The sequence below is a fragment of the Trachemys scripta genome, chromosome 3, assembly GCF_013100865.1.
Source record: "Trachemys scripta elegans isolate TJP31775 chromosome 3, CAS_Tse_1.0, whole genome shotgun sequence".
Classification (NCBI taxonomy): Eukaryota; Metazoa; Chordata; order Testudines; family Emydidae; genus Trachemys; species Trachemys scripta.
In genome coordinates, this window is record NC_048300.1 from 196,588,646 (window position 1) to 196,607,356 (window position 18,711).

Below are 18,711 nucleotides of genomic sequence, written 5' to 3' on the forward strand. Positions count from 1 at the left end.
TAGTTATTGCTAACACTACGTTTATGTCCCAGAAGTCATGGAAGTCACGGAATCCATGACTTCCAGACAGGGCTGGCTCCAAGCACCAGTGCAACAAGCAGGTGCTTGGGGCGGCCAACGGAAAGAGGCGGCACCTACTGCTCTTCGGCGGCGGGTCCCTCAGTTCCTCTCGGAGGGAAGGACCTGCCGCCGAAGAATGAAGTGGCGCGGTGGAGCTGCTGCCGAAGTGCCGCCTATTGCCTTTTTTTTTTTTTGCTGCTTGGGACAGCAAAAACACTGGAGCAGGCCCTGTTTCCAGAGACCTCCCTGACATTCTCTGCTTCAGCCCCAATGGCTGCAGGACTCTGGAGCTGGCAGCCAGCCCGGCCCTGGGAGTGTTCCAGCAATAGCAACAGGGGCCCCCCTGCAGGGTTCTAGCCACAGGTGACAGACTCCTGAGGGGGCCCTCAGGGTTCCAGTGACGGGCGACAGCCTCATGTGGCGGGGAGAGGCAGGGGGACACTTCGGGCGAGCGGCTGGGGTTGTCCCGTTTTCTCTTTGGGAAATGTCACCCTGCAGCTCCCAGACACCGTGGGCTGGGGAGGGGCCCTGAAGCTTCCAGCTGCTGCAGGCAGAAGGGGAACCCCACAGCTCCCAGCTACCACAGTGGCAGGGGAAACCATGGAGCTGCAGCAGCAAAAATCAAAGACAGGTCAGACAGTCACAGACAGGCTTCCTTGAATTTTTGTTTATTGCCCGTGACCTGTCTGTGACTTTTACCAAAAATAACCATGACAAAATCTTAGCCTTAGTTATTGCCAGTTGTTTCTTTTTTACATGGACACGTACACTCTAGGAACTGGATTGAAAGTAACCAATTCATTTCACTGTCGTTAGCTACCAGTCACTTCAGATGTTCACTGTATCTCTTTTCTGTGTCCCTTCGTCATCAAGGCCCCATTAGTAGATTTTCTTTAAATTAGCTTTTTGTATACATGATGTAGGTCTAGCTGTATATTCAACCCACATAGAGCCTCCTGTTTACCTAGGGAAGGGGGTAGAGCAGAGGATCCCATGGAGTACCCTAGGGACCTTGCTATGCAGATGTAATTTGTCTGGCAAATGCTTAGATACTGAAAATGAGCACTATACAAAACTGTTAAAGTTGGAGATTTTTATAATCCTATTTTTTCTCCCAAGCTTTGTCATCTTATCTTTTTAGATGGCAGATTCTTGAGGACAATAGCACGGAGTACAAAGGAGTTCTACTTGTTACTGAAATAGAAATAATAAATGAGACACGTTCTTCCATTTTATTGCTTTTCCTTAATTAGGAAGCCCAGAGTTCACAAAGCTTTAAATCTAAAACCTTTTGTGTTAGCTGTGTTAATATTATTTTCTGCCTCCTTTCTTTAGCTGTGAATTAATAAAATCTGTGTAATGAGTGGGTCTTTAAATTAGGCTCTATCTTACAAGGAGAGTAGGTTTTGCCTGCATGGAGCTCATTGCAGGATCTGGGCTTTAGATTGTAAACTCTTTAGAGTAAGAATCTTGTTCTCTTATTTTTCAGTAAACTTTGATCATATTGTTGGTGCTTTATAAATAACAGGACTGCTGGATCAACTTTTAGCTCCTCTGTGAGGATCCTCTGCATATTCCTTCTCATGGGCTGCCTAGGCCAGCTCAAGCCACGAGTGTCTATATGTAGAGTCCATCTCAAAGTAATCTTCATTTTCATGATGGGAGTCTGGACCCACCTTATTGTATTGTTATATGATGGTAGAAATCTTGGAGAACTCTGCACACATGCAAGATCCATTTGAACTTTTTCACAGATAGCCTCATCACAGTGTTGACGAAGTGAACCTTAGTCGGTGTAGTAAGTGAAAGGCCCATTTAGTTTTGGGTTGCCTACACAAAGACATATTGATCTCATGAAGCAGAGAGGTAACAGAATCTCACCATTTGGCTCTTGTGTGATCAGGTCTTGAAATAGTGCATTCATTTCTGTGTATAATGTTACCAGAAAGATGATGAGTAGGAAGGAGTTCAGAGGGAACCCCACCTCAAAGCCCTTTACTTGAGACTTTTTAAAACAGACTGGACAGAGCACTAGAAAGTGTACACACTACTATAGGGAACAACCCTGCACTGTACTGGCAGGGAAATGGATGTGGGAAATATCAGCCTAACTTTTGTTATATAGTCAATCAGAAATGTTTATGAAGTGTTTTTTTAATCTGTATGGATGAAAGGCACTGTATTAATGAGAGGTCATGCTTACTTGAATACCCGTCACTGACAGATTAGAAAAGAAGCAGTTTATTACTAATTAGAAGACCCCGATTACATTGCTGGCAAGAGGCTTTTTCTTTTCAGAGCAGTGGAGACTAGGGGCCAAATTCACACATGCTGTCAGCAAGTATAACAGTACTGAAACCAGAGCAATACAATTGTAGTCAGGTCTGAATTTGCCCTTAGATGTTTGATACCTCTGGTTGGAGAGAAGGAGCTGCTAGCTGTGATACTCTTGGAGCACCAATGGAGGTGAAGTTACCAGAGAGAGATCCAGTCTTCCATTTCTATCTTTTACAACCCCAGCTACTGTGCTGATTTGATACTTTCTAAATACCTTATGGGTAGAAGTGTTCAGCACTGAAGAGTAATGATGTCCTCTCCACAAATGTATTTTTCACTGAAGTATGACACATTTTGTCTTTAGGTAAATGCAATTGCAGGTCCTTCAGCTCTTATCTACTGCTGCTAAAATCCATCTAGAATGAAATTGGGCTTTAAGAAAGCACTTCACACTTTTTCTGACCCATAACGGTTTATGGATCCATGAAATTGGTTTTGATCTATTCAACATGTTGCCTAATTATTTTTAATAGGATTTTCTTTTCCTCCTCCCCCCTCCTTGTTCTCTTTGAATAGGTTGAGTTAGTTCGAAGAGACTACGTGGCAAATGGTGGCTGGGAGACCTTCCTGTCCTATGAAGATCCAGAACAGGATATTCTGGTTGGCCTTCTGCGTTTGCGAAAGTGTTCAGAGGAGTCATTCAGACCCGAGTTGAAGGGAGGTGTTTCCATCGTTAGAGAACTGCATGTGTATGGTAGCGTGGTTCCAGTGAGCAGTCGTGATCCTTCCAAATTTCAGCATCAGGTATCCTAAGTAATCTTCATTGTCTTCTTTTGTACTCCATCCTGCCCAGCTTTTTTATTAGAAAGACTAAGAAAAATTTGTGACAATCTTGATGAGACTGGCCATACAGTTACTTTAATAAGAACATAAGAATGGCCACACTAGGTCTGAGCAAAGGTCCATCTAGTCCAGTATCCTGTCTTCCCACAGTGGCCAATGCCAGGTACCCCAGAGGGAATGAACAGAACAGGTAATCATCAAGTGATCTGTTGCCCATTCCCAGCTTCTGGCAAAAAAAAGAATAATCTGCTGCAATAGAACCAGAATTGAATTTGATCCCCATCTTGTATTAGTATATTAAATTCCTGCCGCCAGTGAGCTTTCACTAATGTATTTGAGCACTTGCAGTTATGGTTGTTTCATGGTTGAAAACATGGGTATACTCTTTATCTCTATTGCTGTACATCCATATGATGTAGGCTCATGCATGGTGACACTAGTTCAGCCTTCAGATACTGAAAACCCATAGTTCCTACACTCTCTCTGAGAACTGAGGGGATTAATTAATCTCTAACACACACATGCAGGAATTACGTTCAGATTTTGGTTCACCTGCCTACCTGATAGGGTGAGAGGAGTGGGGCTGAAGTGAAGTTGAAGGTATATGATTCAGTCCTAAAAACATAAAATGCATACAAGGTATTTTTTAAAAATATAAAATTCTTCAACCTAACATTTTCTCCTAATCAAAGATTGTACATACCAGGGCACTTCACTATTCAGGGATAGGAAGAACACTTTCTGCTTAACATCTTGAGCACTGGTGTCTCTGAATCTACCCAAAGTAAGCGTTACTACAGTGCGCATTAGCACGTCATATGCCATGAAATCTCAATTTCCAGTCCATTTTAATTTGTTTGCATTTGGCTCGATTCAATTGATTTTTCTTTCCCTTTGCTTTTTTACTTATGATGGCCACTTTTTCTGCCCTAGGTTTTGAAATGTTAATTATTCTATAGTCAAAGCGTTCATTGTTTTTATGGCTGCCGCCTCACTGCCTGAGGTCATCACTGTCAAACAAAGTGTTGCATCCTAATGCATTTACACAGGAAAAGATTATTAAATAAAAGGAAGTTAATTTAAAACATCAGTCCTGAGGCTTTTTGGTGCAAAGAATAAATTGATTACTTTTTTCTTTTTTTATGCTTGATCTAAAGGCTCAGAATTTACCAGCACAAGATCAAATTCACACTCTTCCCATAATAGGCCAAAAGATATTGTAGGTAGCAGAGGGATGATGCATGTAATTTTCATGAGAAAGTCACTGGAAGGAAGTAGTGTGAGAAAGCAAGTGAAGTGTATTTGCTTTCCACCTACATCTTAATATATTTTAGGGTACCTGTGAAATGGGGTCAGGGATTTTTCCACAGCTCTGACCAATGAGGCAAGACTGGTAGATTTTACTAAAGAATCTTACCAAAGCATGTAAACTGATATAAATTTTTCAAAAACAAAACTTGAGATGAAATCTCCTATATTTGGTGGTAACAATGTTTTTGACATATGCTCCATTTAAATACTTCCAACAAATAAAGAAGCAACAAAATATATCACATTCTCATTATGACTATTTCATTTTAGATTTCAGTACTAAAAATCTCTTGAACTGCATAAAGTTATTTAAAAAAACAAAAGCAAAATCATCTAATTTTTGCCCTTCATTTTTATTCTACCCACTATGCAGCAGGCTATGATGCACAAAATATGATACAGAGGCAGCAAAGAGATTTCAAAACAGTCTAAACATGTTGTAGAATTGTGTGTGGAGGGGCTCTTCCTTTGTAATGAAAGCTTCCAGTAGCACCCACTTTATGCTAGGAAGTTTATCAACATAAAAGAAGGCATGGTTCATGCCCCAAAGAGATTACTGTGCACTTTTACAGTGCTTTTCATCTTAGCATCTCGATGCTTTACAAACATTAAGCTTCATAGTACCACATGAGGCAGGAAGAATAGTCCAGGGCTGTGGGAGACCCAGGTTCAATTTTTTGTTCTACCACAGACTTCCTACGTGTCCAAGGGCAAGTCACCTAGTCTCTCTCTGCCTCAGTTCACCATCTGTAAAATGGTCATAACAGCACTGCCCTACCTTACGGGGGTATTGAGGATAAATACATTAATGATTGTCACGTACTCAAATACTAGGGTGATGGGGGGCGGGGGGGCATATAAATATCCGAAACAGATCCATTTTATGAATGGGTAAAGTGAGGCACACAATTTAAATGACTACTTCAGGGTCAATGAATTATTGAAAAAGCTAGAATAGAATCCAGTCATTCTGACTTGCATTCCTTTGTTCTGATCACTAGACAGTACTTCCTGCTCCCCTTCTGAGCACAGGGGAAATGTCAATGAGGGGAGGAGGAGCTTGTTTCTCCAGCTAGTTCTAGGAGACTTGTACCAAGTTGAGTAAATCTGTGGTTTTAGCCTTGTTCTTTGACACTAAGAAGCAGTCAGATGTGAAAAGACTCTAAAAGAAATTACAGTTTATACCTATCAGTAACTTCCATTGAAGAAACTTTTGAGTGTTTCACCATTATAAAGGTTAATGTTTGCTGCAGTGCTCTTCTCAAGTACTCAAGCTGTTATTCTTTTCCTTCCCTAGTTTTTATCATTTTATCATTTTCTTCCCCTCTCATTTCCTCCTCTCTAGGGATTCGGTATGTTGCTAATGGAGGAAGCAGAAAGGATAGCCAAAGAAGAACATGGGTCATGGAAAATTGCAGTCATTTCAGGTATCTTTGCTTAATTCTTCTACAAAACTTAATCTACAAACAAATTAAATAGAAAAAAAACTTTGTTAATGCAGAGTTAAGATCTCCCGGTGATAGCTTGTGCCCTTCCAGAATGTCGAATTCAGCAAAACTCAAACTTGTGGAAACCAGGTTAAGGTGAATGCCTCTGTAACCTTAACTCTGCCCCCTGAAGCAGGCAGTAACCACTGGGAATTATCTACATGCGCACCAACTTCATTCACTGTGATAGATGTAACTATTGAATTGTGGAAGAATAAGTGGGAGCAGCTTGGAAGAGCTGCAATTATGATATGAGGAGATCTGGGTCTGAGTACCCCCATGTGTGTTATCAAGGGAAAGAGGCTCATATGTACCATGAGGTTCCAGTCTGCCTCATTTAATACAGAATTGTGTAGGTTGTGTCAGTAGGCGGGCACTGGAGTCTTCTTGCCGGAGGTATTGTCAGCAGTGAGGTGGGATATTGAGAGCAGGCCGTGGATTTAATGCTCGTCAAGGAAAAGTGTAGGTTTAGGTCATATCCTGTGTGCATGTGTGAAGGTATTACAAAAGGGTATGAAGTGATTGTTAAATTTTACAAGTGTGGTACTCTCTTGGGGGGGAAAGGGTCAGTGTTTGAGCATAGGTCCAGTGTAGGTATCTCCTGTCCAGGACAGTGAAAAGACAAAATGAGAATGTGTGTGTTAAGGGCATAGTGAGGCATTGCTCAAAGAGGGTATAGTTAAGGTTGCCTGGGCATTTACCTTAATTGTGTAGTTCCTGGCTTTCAGCAGTTTGAGTTTTGCTGAAGTTGACATTGTGGAAGGATACAAACATCACCAGGTAACCTTTATTCTGCGTTAACAAAGTTTTTTGCCATTTAATTGCCTAATTTTTTAAACCGAAAAGAGAAATGTTTGTTTGCAGGAATTAGAGGTCATTTAGACAGTTATTTGTTCTCACCAAGGTTTGTAGTTGATATGCTACTGGGGGTAGGTAATAATAAAAAAACCTGGCTTTTATATTGTGCTGCTTTTCATCAGTAGATCTCAAAGAACTTTACATCATTATCCCCATTTTACAGATGGGAAACTGAAGCACAGAGAGATGAAGTGACTTGCTCAAGGTCACGTAGCAGGCCAGTGGCAGAGCTAGGAATAGTCCCAGTCCAGTGTTCTTTCTACTAGGCCACACGGTTGCTATGTGATTCCTCAATCCCCCTCCTGTACATTTTGTTATAGTGGAATGGGCGTAATGGTCATGTTTTGAAATGTTTGTCATGTGTATGCAGTGTTGTTGTAGCCATGCCAGTCCCAGGATATTAAAGAGACAAGGTGGGTGAGGTAATATCTTTTTATTGTTGGTGAGAGAGACTAGCTTTTGAGCAATGTGTAGTTGCTAACATGGCCAGTGAGAGAAATCTCATTAATGGTCTATGTCCATTTTTATTACATGATTGTTACAGTCACTTTAAGCATGAGAGAGACTGGTGTGTCTCTCCTTCTCTACGCCCCACCCCACCATTCCCTGCAACATATAGCTACTCCTTCACACCCCCACCACACACACATTTCCAGGTCCCCCATCCCAATCCAGTTCAATTAAGCCATTAGTTAGCACTGTAGAAGCCATAAATGTGTAAGAAGTTGCTCCTTGCTTGTCTCCTGCTGTATGTTGCTGTGTAGACATATCACTGGCCTCAGTTTACGGGGAGGTCACATACTATCTTAGGCCTGGTCTGCGCTTAAATTTTAAGTCAACATAGCTACGGTGCTCAGAGATGTGAAAAATCCACATCCCTAGCACCGTAGCTATGACGACCTAACCCCTGTTGTAGATACAGCAAGATCAATGGAAGAATGCTTCTGTCACCCCAACTCCATTACTTGAGGACATGGGTGTTCCTATAGTGATGGGGAAAAAACCCTACACCGGAGGTGGTGGTGTCTATGCTATGGGGTTATGTTAGCGTAGCTACAGCATCATACCCTGTTTCCCCGAAAATAAGACATCCTCCGAAAATAAGGCCTACTTACAGTTTTGCCTCTCGTTGTAATATAAGGCATCCCCCCGATAATAAGACCTCCCCAATAATAAGGCATTTTTCATTTCTGAAAAATAAGACATCCCCTGAAAATAAGACCTAGCGCATCTTTGGGAGCAAAAATTAATATAAGACACTGTCTTATTTTCGGGGAAACAGGGTAGCTACACCATTATAGTCCCCATAGTGTAAACGTGGCCTTAAGTATGTAGCCCAAGCTGCACCCGAGCTGGGTCCCTCACTCCCACTGCCTAATCCCAGCTTGGACTCCTGCCCCTCAGTCAGTCTTCTCCAGCCATGCCCTGGGTCCACCCTATCTGCCCCTCATCCAAACCGGGCCACCCCCACGCACCCTGCTCAGCCTCACCTCCCCACCCAGCAGTGATGTGTTTTTTATCTGAAATCCAAATGAATAGTTGTTTAAATTTGTGTTGTCTTTATTCCACAAACTCCAGATCCCAGCTCACATAGAGGGACAGTAAGAGGGGCTCAGACCCCTGGAGAGGGGTAGGACTTCCCCCAGATCCTAGCACACACACACACCAGGAGAGAATTCAGGGTTGACAGGCCCCTAACCCTAAACCCCCAACTTCCTCTGCTATCCTTACATTCGCCAACCCCTCCCAGTTTCCTAGACCCTACTTCCTCCACCGTACCTTAGCCCCAAACTCCTCTTCTCTGCCCTACCACCCACTCCCCATCACTGTGTGCATTGAAACCTTGCCATAGGTAGTACAGGATCAATCCCAAGTTATACCTGGTTATTAAATCTTCAAAGGCAAAGCTCTTTAAGAACTTCAGTACTGCAAATCATAATTATACCACAGTGTTAGTTATGGATTGCACCCTGGAAAGGGTTTATCCTTGGCTCATCCCAAGTGTCTCTTGTTATTTGCCTTTTATTGAAGACGATGAGTAGCAGGTACTCAAACATCAGGGAGTCAATTCTTCAGCGTCTCCATATTTTGATGCATTTATTTGGAGATTCCCCCCCCACCCCCCAAATAATGAGTAAATTTGGTATTTCTAAAAATGATGGAACAGCAGGACAGGCAGATCCCCAGAGAGCCTTAACAAAGCCCCTCGCTCCTGACCAGCAAGACTCTGCTTCAGAATGTAATCCTGGGATTCTCTTTAGTGCACACTGGGAGCTGGTAGTCTCTGAACCAGTCTGTGAATTAGCATCTAATATGGACCATGAGGGAGAGATCATCCAAATTCTGTTTTACTTCTGTACTAACCTGAAGGCTACTTACACACTGAAGTTTTAATAAGTGATGTGTTTTAGACCACCATTGAGCGTGTCATGGTACTTTTTCCTGATATGTAGCCAAATTCGCTCTCCACCTCCCCCCGCCACTGCGTTTTGTTCCATATAGCTGAAGTTAGTGCTTGTAAAATGCACATATTCATTTTAGAGAAGCTCTAAGTACTCTATTACAGCAGAGGTAATGGTAGTGTTAGTTGCCCTTTCTTGATGTTATGCCTCTGCCTTGTTCCAGAAGGATCACTTCCAGGAATGGAAGCAGGCTAGTCTCCCTGGCCATTCAATCCTTGTACCTTCCATGGAGACTGCAAATAAGGGCTATAATTATTACCAATTCTAATGGTGGTTTTTGTGACTGTGGATATCTGACCTATAGGAATTAGACCGAGATGCCCAACTCATTGAACATAGGACGCTGAGCAGTCATCGGATGGTAGTGACTGACCACCCGATGCCTGCTCAGCGTCCTATGTTTAATGAGTTGGGCATCTCGGACTAATTCCTATAAGCCAGACATCCACAGTCACAAAAACCGGATTTGAACCAGTAACCTAGAGATGAATGGCTCCATATCCTACTACAAACACTCTGAATCCTTGAAGACTTGCTTTCTCTCTTTCTTAAAAGCAGAAAAATGCATCTTCAAAAGAAGGAGTTGAAAGAAAAGCCCTAGACGAAATGTAAAACCATGGGGAGGGGAAAGGAGAAGAATCCTGGAAATTTGTCATTGCTCAATCAGGGGGTAGGACAAGAAAGTTTGGGGAACCAATGAAGCAAAGCGTTTGGAAAACAAACAAACAAAAAACCTATACCACTAACCAGACGGACCTGCTGAGAAACATTTTCAGAGACAGCTCACAGCTGAAAGCTTCTCTTTTGTCACACATGCTGGCAGCCTAACACTGCAGTGAGATGGTTGATAATTTTGCAGCTGTGTTGTGTGTACCTGGACCAGTTTCAAAATAGATTTTTAAAATCAGTAACATAGAGTTAATCTTCTCTAGTGCCGAAGTGAATTCCGGCTGCATTTTGATTTAAGATAAAACCTTTTTGATTTAAGGAGAACTGAACTTCACTAGATAACATTTCCCAAGTAACAGCTGGAAGGCATCTGTTCTTTGCAGATTCTTCAGTATTCTTTCATTGTGTGATACACTGCACAGTGTTGAATTCTGCACCCTAGAATGATGATGAGCATAGTCCTAATATAATTTTGGTTTTTTTTCCCAAGCAAGATAAAATGTTTTTACAAATACATTCATATTTTCAGCAAAAGTTACTGAACTAGCATGGCTGTTCCTCGAGGAGTGTAGTTCAGTTTACTTGACTACAGCCTAAATGAGTAACATTAATGTTGGAATGAACCATTTTATTAACAATCACTGTTCCTACTATCTTCTTCTCAGAGTTGTGCTCTTTAGCACAGAGGAATCACCACTTGAGAAGCTCTTTCACAGCCCAAACCAATATAATTGTGAGGGCTGGAGAACAGAGTGAAATTATGGGAGAAAAGAGATTCTTTACATCCTTGAGGCAGCTTTACTAAGAGGGACCTGGTATTCGTTGTTGGTGCCAGGTGAAATCCCATGAATTAGACTGATTCTGGTAATTAGGCCATCGCCTACACCACCTCTCCTCACTCCCCACTGTGAACCCCTATTGTCTCTCATTTCCTCAGCCCTCCCTTTCTTCCATTGTATCCTACTAATCATAACTTTAGAGGGCTGAAAAGACAAACCACTAAAGCAAATGGCCCTATCTTACATCAGTTTGGGCCAGGGTCTACACTAGAAAAGGTTTGCCAGTATGCAGCTTTCCCAGCACAGCTTACTAGTTCCCCAAGCGAAATAAGCCATACTGGCAAAAACATCTTTGATGGCAGTATAACTGCACCTACACTAGGCATTTGCTAGTATAAAAATGTTGCAGAAAAAAAAGTCGTGCCTCTGCCCAACATGACTATACCGGGAAAAGATTCTAGTGTAGATCTGATTTTATTTCACAAGATCACTGAGCACATGTCAGAACGCTACTATTTTCAGTCATCATTGAACTGTGCCTTGAAAATGAAGTGGAAAAATGAACCAGTCTCCTGTACTGTCCAGCTCCCTTCCCCATGACTAGGTTTAATTTATTCTGGAGGCACAGTTGACAACCATGATCACTGCAGCTGCACAAAGAGACTAAAATGGATGCCTGCAATTTTTAAATGTTGTTAGGAGCTGGAAAACTTCCTTTAATAATGCCAGGCCATGAGAGGATACTAGAACAGGGGATCTTCAGAGAAGGAAGAAGCCTATTGGCCATATAGTCCATTCCCCTAGGTACTAGAGGCAGGACTGTTTTCTACGATGTATCCTCTAGTACTCAGCTTTATCCAACACAGTTTTTAAATGACATGCAGTGATGGGAATTTCACCATTTGGCTTGAGAGACTATTCTAATAGATCTCACTATTAGGAAGTTTTTTCTGATGTTCATTTCTTCCTAATTACAATGGGTGTTCTTAGCTGTAGTGCTGACTGCATATGTATTATAACAGAGAATGATAGCTCTCAAGGTTAAAACCAGCTTTCTGAATAAAGCTTGACTGTTCTAAGTCCTCTAAAATCTGTACAGGTAATCAGATTGCCTTGAAATTTGGTGTGCCTCATGGAGATATAGGGTAAGGTCTGCAATCCCAATTTAGGGCCGTTTGACTAAGGGGTTCCTGAAGTAAAGCCCTTGGAAGAAAAAAAAAAAAAAAAGCTTTTCTTAAAGTTGCACATTCTGGTATTGCTTTTTTCCCACAGATAGTGATCAAACCAGAGATCAGATCATTGCACCACGGTCTCAAATGCTCAAGAGTTACCCCAGTAGAATGCATAGCACCCACCAGCCCTTTGGGGGAAATCAAATTAGATGCGGATTATAATCCATTATGCTCCTGAGCTTTAGCATGCCTAACTAGCATGAAGCAAACTCTTTCTAACTTGTAACAGCTGAAATCTCATTCCTGCTGCTCCTTGTTCGGAGTTGGATTTTAGGATTGTGGTCTCCTGATTAAAAGGAAAGATGCATTTTGCGCTCTTTCAGGTGAAATATCCTTCTTGACCATCCATGTTCCTATTATGTTCTCACATTGTGATCATCATCTTAAAAAAAAAAGGGGGGGGGGAAGCTTAAATCTTCTTATTTTCAAGGTTTGGGGGTGGAAGTCTTTGTGATCTTTAGAGCCGGAATATAACACTGTCCAATTCCAGTTTTTCACAACATACAACTCACCACCTACCAAGGTTTTAGCTGCCTTTTTTTTCCCACCAAGAACCAGATATGACCTATTGATCATTGCTCTTTATTCAGCAAGAAAAGCTGTTACTTCCTCCCCCATCTCAGCAGTCACTAAACCTGGGGCTTCTGCAGCACACCAGTTCCTGTGAGCTGTCACCAAGATGAGTGTAGCGATGGAGAGAATTATCACTTGGCAGAGAGCTGAAATATTTACTGACTAAGCAAGTATCAGGGTTCCCTATTATATCATTTAGTAACATATACTGGATATCTGAATTCCATCACATCTTGTACATCTTCAGAGAATGTTAGAATTTTCCATGGAGCACAAGCTGTCTGAGTTTCTCACCAAAGCTTTTCCCTAAACTATTTTGTTCTCTCTGCTGTAGTTAGAATGTAAATTTGGCAGGTTTGTTATTGACGTGTGTGTGTGTGTGTGTTTAGTCAGGCTGGTTTTAACTGGTGGAGTAAGGAGTTGCAGCGTGGCTTAACAGTTACCATTTATTATTATTATTTATTTCTATAGTGCCCAAAATGTACTAGGGGCTTCGCAAACAAGTATGAATCCAAGGTCCCTGCTCCAAGCATCTTGCAGGCCAAATAGGCAATGACTAGCAAACAAAGGATGGGGCAGAGGATGCAACTGAAGTAAATGTCTGGAGCGAGTTATGATGTACATCATCTACCTTGCAGTTCCTAGGTTAATTGTTTTCCTTTTTGCCCCTTTCTATCACTTCATTTGAGGGTAGGGGTGGTGGGAGAACAGGATGTAATTTGACTGTGAAGGGGGAATGTGTTTTTTAAGGAAGGATTTGAAGGAAGAGAGGATGAGAGATTTTGCAAACCATGTCAGGGATGACATTCTGGGTGTAGAAAGCATTCATGAAAGGAGGAGCACAGACAGGAGTCAGAGAAGGATTGAGTGGCATGACTAATTCTGGTTTCACATACTGGAAAATACACTTCTCTATTCCGTGGGTCATCGTACAGTGTGAATTCAACAAATAGTATTGTAATGCTTTTCTCCTGGTGTGTTAGTGATTGTGAGAGACCTCACTCAGGAGCTACCTTGTGTTAAATGCTTAGCCAAACTGGACAGCATTAAGTAGTCACATTTTAAAAACAGGGTGGTTTTGTCTCAGTTTGCAAGGTCATTGTTTAGAGCCAGAAGTGTGCTGCCTATCCATAACAATAAGGCGGAGATGCCCCCCAACCCCCACATCCTATATCAGAGCTACGTAAAATGTGAATGACTTGTTTATCATGAAGCCATTGCTCATTTAAGGTAATTTTCTGCATGAGTGATGCCATTCTGCTTTTCTGATGTGAGATAGTATATTAGTATGCAGGCTTAGGTAGCTGAATAGTAGACCCCTGAGGCATTAATCCATTATTCAGAGCTCTTGGGAGGTCTCATCTAAAATGTCTGTTTCATGAGCATTTGAAATTATTCTGTGTATGTTTTCCTTGTGGTTTGTTGTTTTTACTTGCAGCCTTACCGTGTGTGTGTGTGTGTGTGTGTGTGTGTGTGTGTGTTTCTTTTACTTTCATTTAAACAAAACAAAACAAAACCCTAAAACCCAACCTAAATTCATTGTATATCTGATATCCACAGGTTAAAGTCTTTATATTCTGGAAGTGAAAATCCTCAGTATGTGTGAGGATGTTTGTATCTTGCATTTGCTGAATTTAGCTGTAAGTCTTCTTGTATGCAAGTTGAAATATCCAATGTTTGGATGACGTATTAATTTTTTCCTCCTTTTTGAAAGTTGATTCTATTTTTCATTTTCCACAATAGTTCTTTACTTCTAAGAAAGTCACTGGAAGTTAAAAGGATCACAATACAGTTACTAAAATTGAGTTGTGCTGTGATATAAGCTCATGAAATTTGCAAATATGAATAGTCCATCTTGTTAGATTTTAAGCCTCCCATTTGTTTACTCCCCTAAATGATAAAACCGTAAGACACTCTTCTTGATTTGGATAAACAAATTCATAGAGCAGGATCCCTTGATCTTTCTTCTAATCAGACGCTGGATTGTTTTAATAATGTCACCATTCAGTTAATGATTATTGCCATTTACAGTAAGCGTGACCAGTGAGAGTCAAGTCTATGCTTTAAAATTACTTAATGCTTTCATAGAAACACATAAAAAAATAATATCATAGGACTTGAAATTTTTATCTTTAAAATACAGCAGTTTCATATAGTATTAGTGATGGGGGAAAATGACCCAAATGTTTTTTTCTCACTCCTTTCAGAATAACTTGTGAAATAAAAGATACATATCCAGGTAATGGTCCAGGCAGGAGCATTTTTCCCCCAGAAGCATTATGCTGTCATAGCACTAGTACGACCTAATAAATACAGCAAATACTATAATTAATATAAAGCTAGTATTTTTTAAGCGATCTGTCCCCTCCTGCCTCATGACATGATCAAACCATTGACTTTACACTCAGGAGATTCTTGCGTTTCCTTTTGAAACATCTGGTACTGGCCACTGTTGGAGATAGGATGTTGGTCCTGTGGACCTCTAGTCTGCCTGTCCAGTATGGCAGTCCCTATGTTCCGACAATCCACTAGTGCCTTTAAGTCTGTTTTGAGATGTTTTAACCACTGACTATTGGAGCACCTGTGCCGTTGTTGCTGGATCAAAGCATTTCTCTCTCAGCTGCTAGCTGTTTTTCACTCTCCTGATTAATTCAGTTCTGATTTTCCTCCAATATTGTAGTGTTTGTGCTTCTATCTGTTAAAACTAAAGAAAAGTCAGTTTGTGTCACATGAGATGTGTCCGGCTCGATGCCTTGTGAAGCCTTAGCTTTTGCTATTTAGCTGTTTCTTCTTCTTGTGTTTTGTAGAAGTGGCATACTTTCTCCTGTAAGGTTTTTTAACTGGGGTTGTCTCAAGTGCAGTCATAAGATGTCCATCATGGACTGACATTACCAATGTTTGAGATTTCTAGGGCCACACTGTGACTGAGTTGGCTCTAGGATCTCTGCCTTATGTTGTCGATGCGGTCCTGGGGCAAAAGCTTCAAAGTCTGTTGCCCTCCATTGAAACTTCTGCTAAGTATGGCGGCATATTGGCTGGAAGGGGTTGAAGAACAAGTGTGTCAAAGCAGAGTGACTCAGCTTGATGTTGACACTGGTGCCATCTGTTTCAGTGGCAGCACATACAAGAGGAAAGGCTTTACAATGGAACTTTGATGCCATTTAACAAGCCACCATCTTAGGCAAGATTGAAGTTGTGGAGGGAAGTGTTAAGGTTTTGGCTAGAAGCATTGGTACATGTCCCTTATGGCACTGCCTCTCTAGAGAAGTGCATCACATAAGATCATGTGTGTCCACTGCTATGATTTGTCTGCCCTTTATTCTTGTCCTTAGTTTGTGAGAGCCAGGTGATTCCAAGCCAGACAGCGTTGGCCTACTCAGAGCTGTTAGAGTTATAGGCACGTCGTATGTTTCAGCACAGATCCCATACCTCCAGCTTCACTCTGTGTATGTGGCATTAGTGCTTGTTCTGATACTCCTTATCATTTTGCACAATGGGACTCAACTGCTCTGGTTCCAGTACTGTATCTGCCACTCATTTTAACTTTGCAAGCTGAGATTTATGTGCAAAAGGATGAGATAACTCACCAAGCTATTCCTGGCCATCTCCTTCATTGTAGCAAGAAACAAGTATGCTAGAGCCATGAGTGCAGAATAACCCGATATGTCTGCCTGATTGGATGGTCATGCCCCCATCAACCCAGTCTTTGGCCAGCTGGTGAAAAGGCGGAGGGACAGCAGCATTTGCCCACTCCCACAGCAGTCATTGGTATCTATTATCTATTGTCCTTCCTACGAGTCTGGTTGTTAAGGCCAAAGGTTAAACCTGTGATTCAGAGCCCCTGCACCAACTCCAAGCACTGCCCTAGGTAGGAACATTAACCAGTCTTTTATGTTAGCTATTACATCTAATAATAGCTGTCAAGCGATTAAAAAGATTAATCGCACTGTTAAACAATAATAGAATACCATTTATTTAAATATTTTTGGATGTTTTCTACATTTTCAAATATATTGATTTTTATTACAACACAGAATACAAAGTGTACAGTGCTCACTTTCTATTTATTTTTAACACAAATATTTGCACTGTAAAAAGCAAAAGAAATAATATATTTCAATTCACCTAATACAAGTACTGTAGTGCAATCTCTTTATCATGAAAGTTGAACTTACAAATGTCGAATTATGTACAAAAAAATAACTGCATTCAAAAATAAAACAATGTAAAACTTTAGAGTCTACAAGTCCACTCAGACAAACAAGTCTGGTTACATTTGCAGGAGATAATGGTGCCCGCTTCTTATTTACAGTGTCACCTGAAAGTGAGAACAGGCGTTCGCATGGCACTGTTGTAACCGGCATCGCAAGATATTTAGGTGCCAGATGTGCTAAAGAGTCATATGTCCATTCATGCTTCAACCACCATTCCAGAGGATATGGATCCATGCTGATGACGGGTTCTGCTTGATAACAATCCAAAGCAGAGCAGACGGACGCATGTTCATTTTCATCATCTGAGTCAGATGCCACCAGGAGAAGGTTGAACGATTGGCTGAAGTAGGACTGAGTGGTTCGGATTCTGTAGTTTCCGCATCGGAGTGCTGCTCTTTTAAAACTTCTGAAAGCATGCTCCACACATTGTCCTGCTCAGATTTTGGACAGCACTTCAGATTCTTAAACCTTAGGTCGAGTGCTGTAGCTATTTTTAGAAATCTCACATTGGTACCTTCTTTGCGTTTTGTCAAATCTGCAGTGACAATGTTCGTAAATCAAACATCGTGCTGGGGTCATCATCCGAGACTCCTATAACATGAAATATATGGCAGAATGAGGGTAAAACAGCAGGGGACATACCATTCTCCCCCAAGAAGTTCAGTCACAAATGTAATTAATGCATTATTTTTTTAATGAACATCATCAGCATGGAAGTATGTCTTCTGGAATGGTGGCTAAAGGATGAAGGGACATATGAATGTTTAGAATATCTGGCACATAAATACCTTGCAACGCCGGCTACAAAAGTGCTATGCGATCAGCTGTTCTCACTTTCAGGTGACGTAAATAAGAATCAGTCAGCCTTATCTCCCATAAATGTAAACAAACTTGTTTGTCTTAGCAATTGGTTGAACAAGAAGTAGGACTGAGTGGACTTGTAGGCTCCAAAGTTTTACATTGTTTTGTTTTTAAGTTCAGTTATGTAACAACACCAAAATCTACATTTGTAAATTTCACCTTCACAATAGAGATTGCACTACAGTACCTATATGAGGTGAATTGAAAAATGCCATTTCTTTTATCATTTTTACAGGGCAAATATTTTTAATAAATAATATAAAGTGAGCACTGTACACTTTGTATTCTGTGTTGTAATAGAAATCAATATATTTGAAAATGTCGAAAAACATCCAAACATATTTAATAAATCTCAATTGGTATTCTATTGTTTAACAGAGAGATTAATTGCAATACATTTTTTTTAATTGCAGTTAATTTTTTTGAGTTAATCGCGCGAGTTAACTGCGATTAATCGACAGCCCTAATTACATCACAGACTTCCAGGACTACATGTACAAAATAATATATGTAATGGTTCTAAGACTGATGGTTGGTTTTTCAGACAGCAACCCTAAAATGTAAATGTTCAGAGAAAATTTTTTGTTGCAAAAAGGAGATCTCTAACTTGAAATAATCGCTGTTGTGTCTGTCTATACTTCTCACGTCAAAAGAGTAGAAAGGCATCTGTCATAAAGACAGGATTCATTATGCTTTATCTCTGTGCAGAAGTAGACTGTTCTGCGAGGAATGCAGAGCAGAGATAAAATTCCATTATCACAAGTGTCCATCTACTAAAATCACATGTGCTGTGAGGCCCCTTAACGAGCATGTTCCCTTTGCCTTTAAAGTGCAAGTGCTGCATTCCCTAACACCCCATCTCTGGTAGCCTTTTAAAATACTATCATTGATGCAGAGGCTGGAGAGCTCTGCAACCACACCCATATCTATTAAATCGCACCAGAACAGATAGCCTGTTGAAGGAGTTTGATGTTCCCTGCAGTGAGACCTAAATATAGATTTCCTCATTTCAGTGAAACAGAAGTCTTATCTCAGTGGTGTGAGGACTGGGGTACACTACTGTTCTGTGCTATGAATTAATTAAC

General features: G+C 41.0%; 1 protein-coding gene across 1 annotated transcript in view; it reads left to right on the forward strand.

Moving 5' to 3' along the window:
- The window catches only part of ELP3 (elongator acetyltransferase complex subunit 3), a 114,471-nt gene that overhangs the window by 83,109 nt on the left and 12,651 nt on the right, over positions 1-18,711 (forward strand). The window contains exons 12-13 of the mRNA XM_034766751.1: positions 2,914-3,141; positions 5,837-5,918. Coding sequence (XP_034622642.1) covers positions 2,914-3,141; positions 5,837-5,918 — 310 coding nt within the window. The remainder of the gene's footprint in view (positions 1-2,913; positions 3,142-5,836; positions 5,919-18,711) is intronic.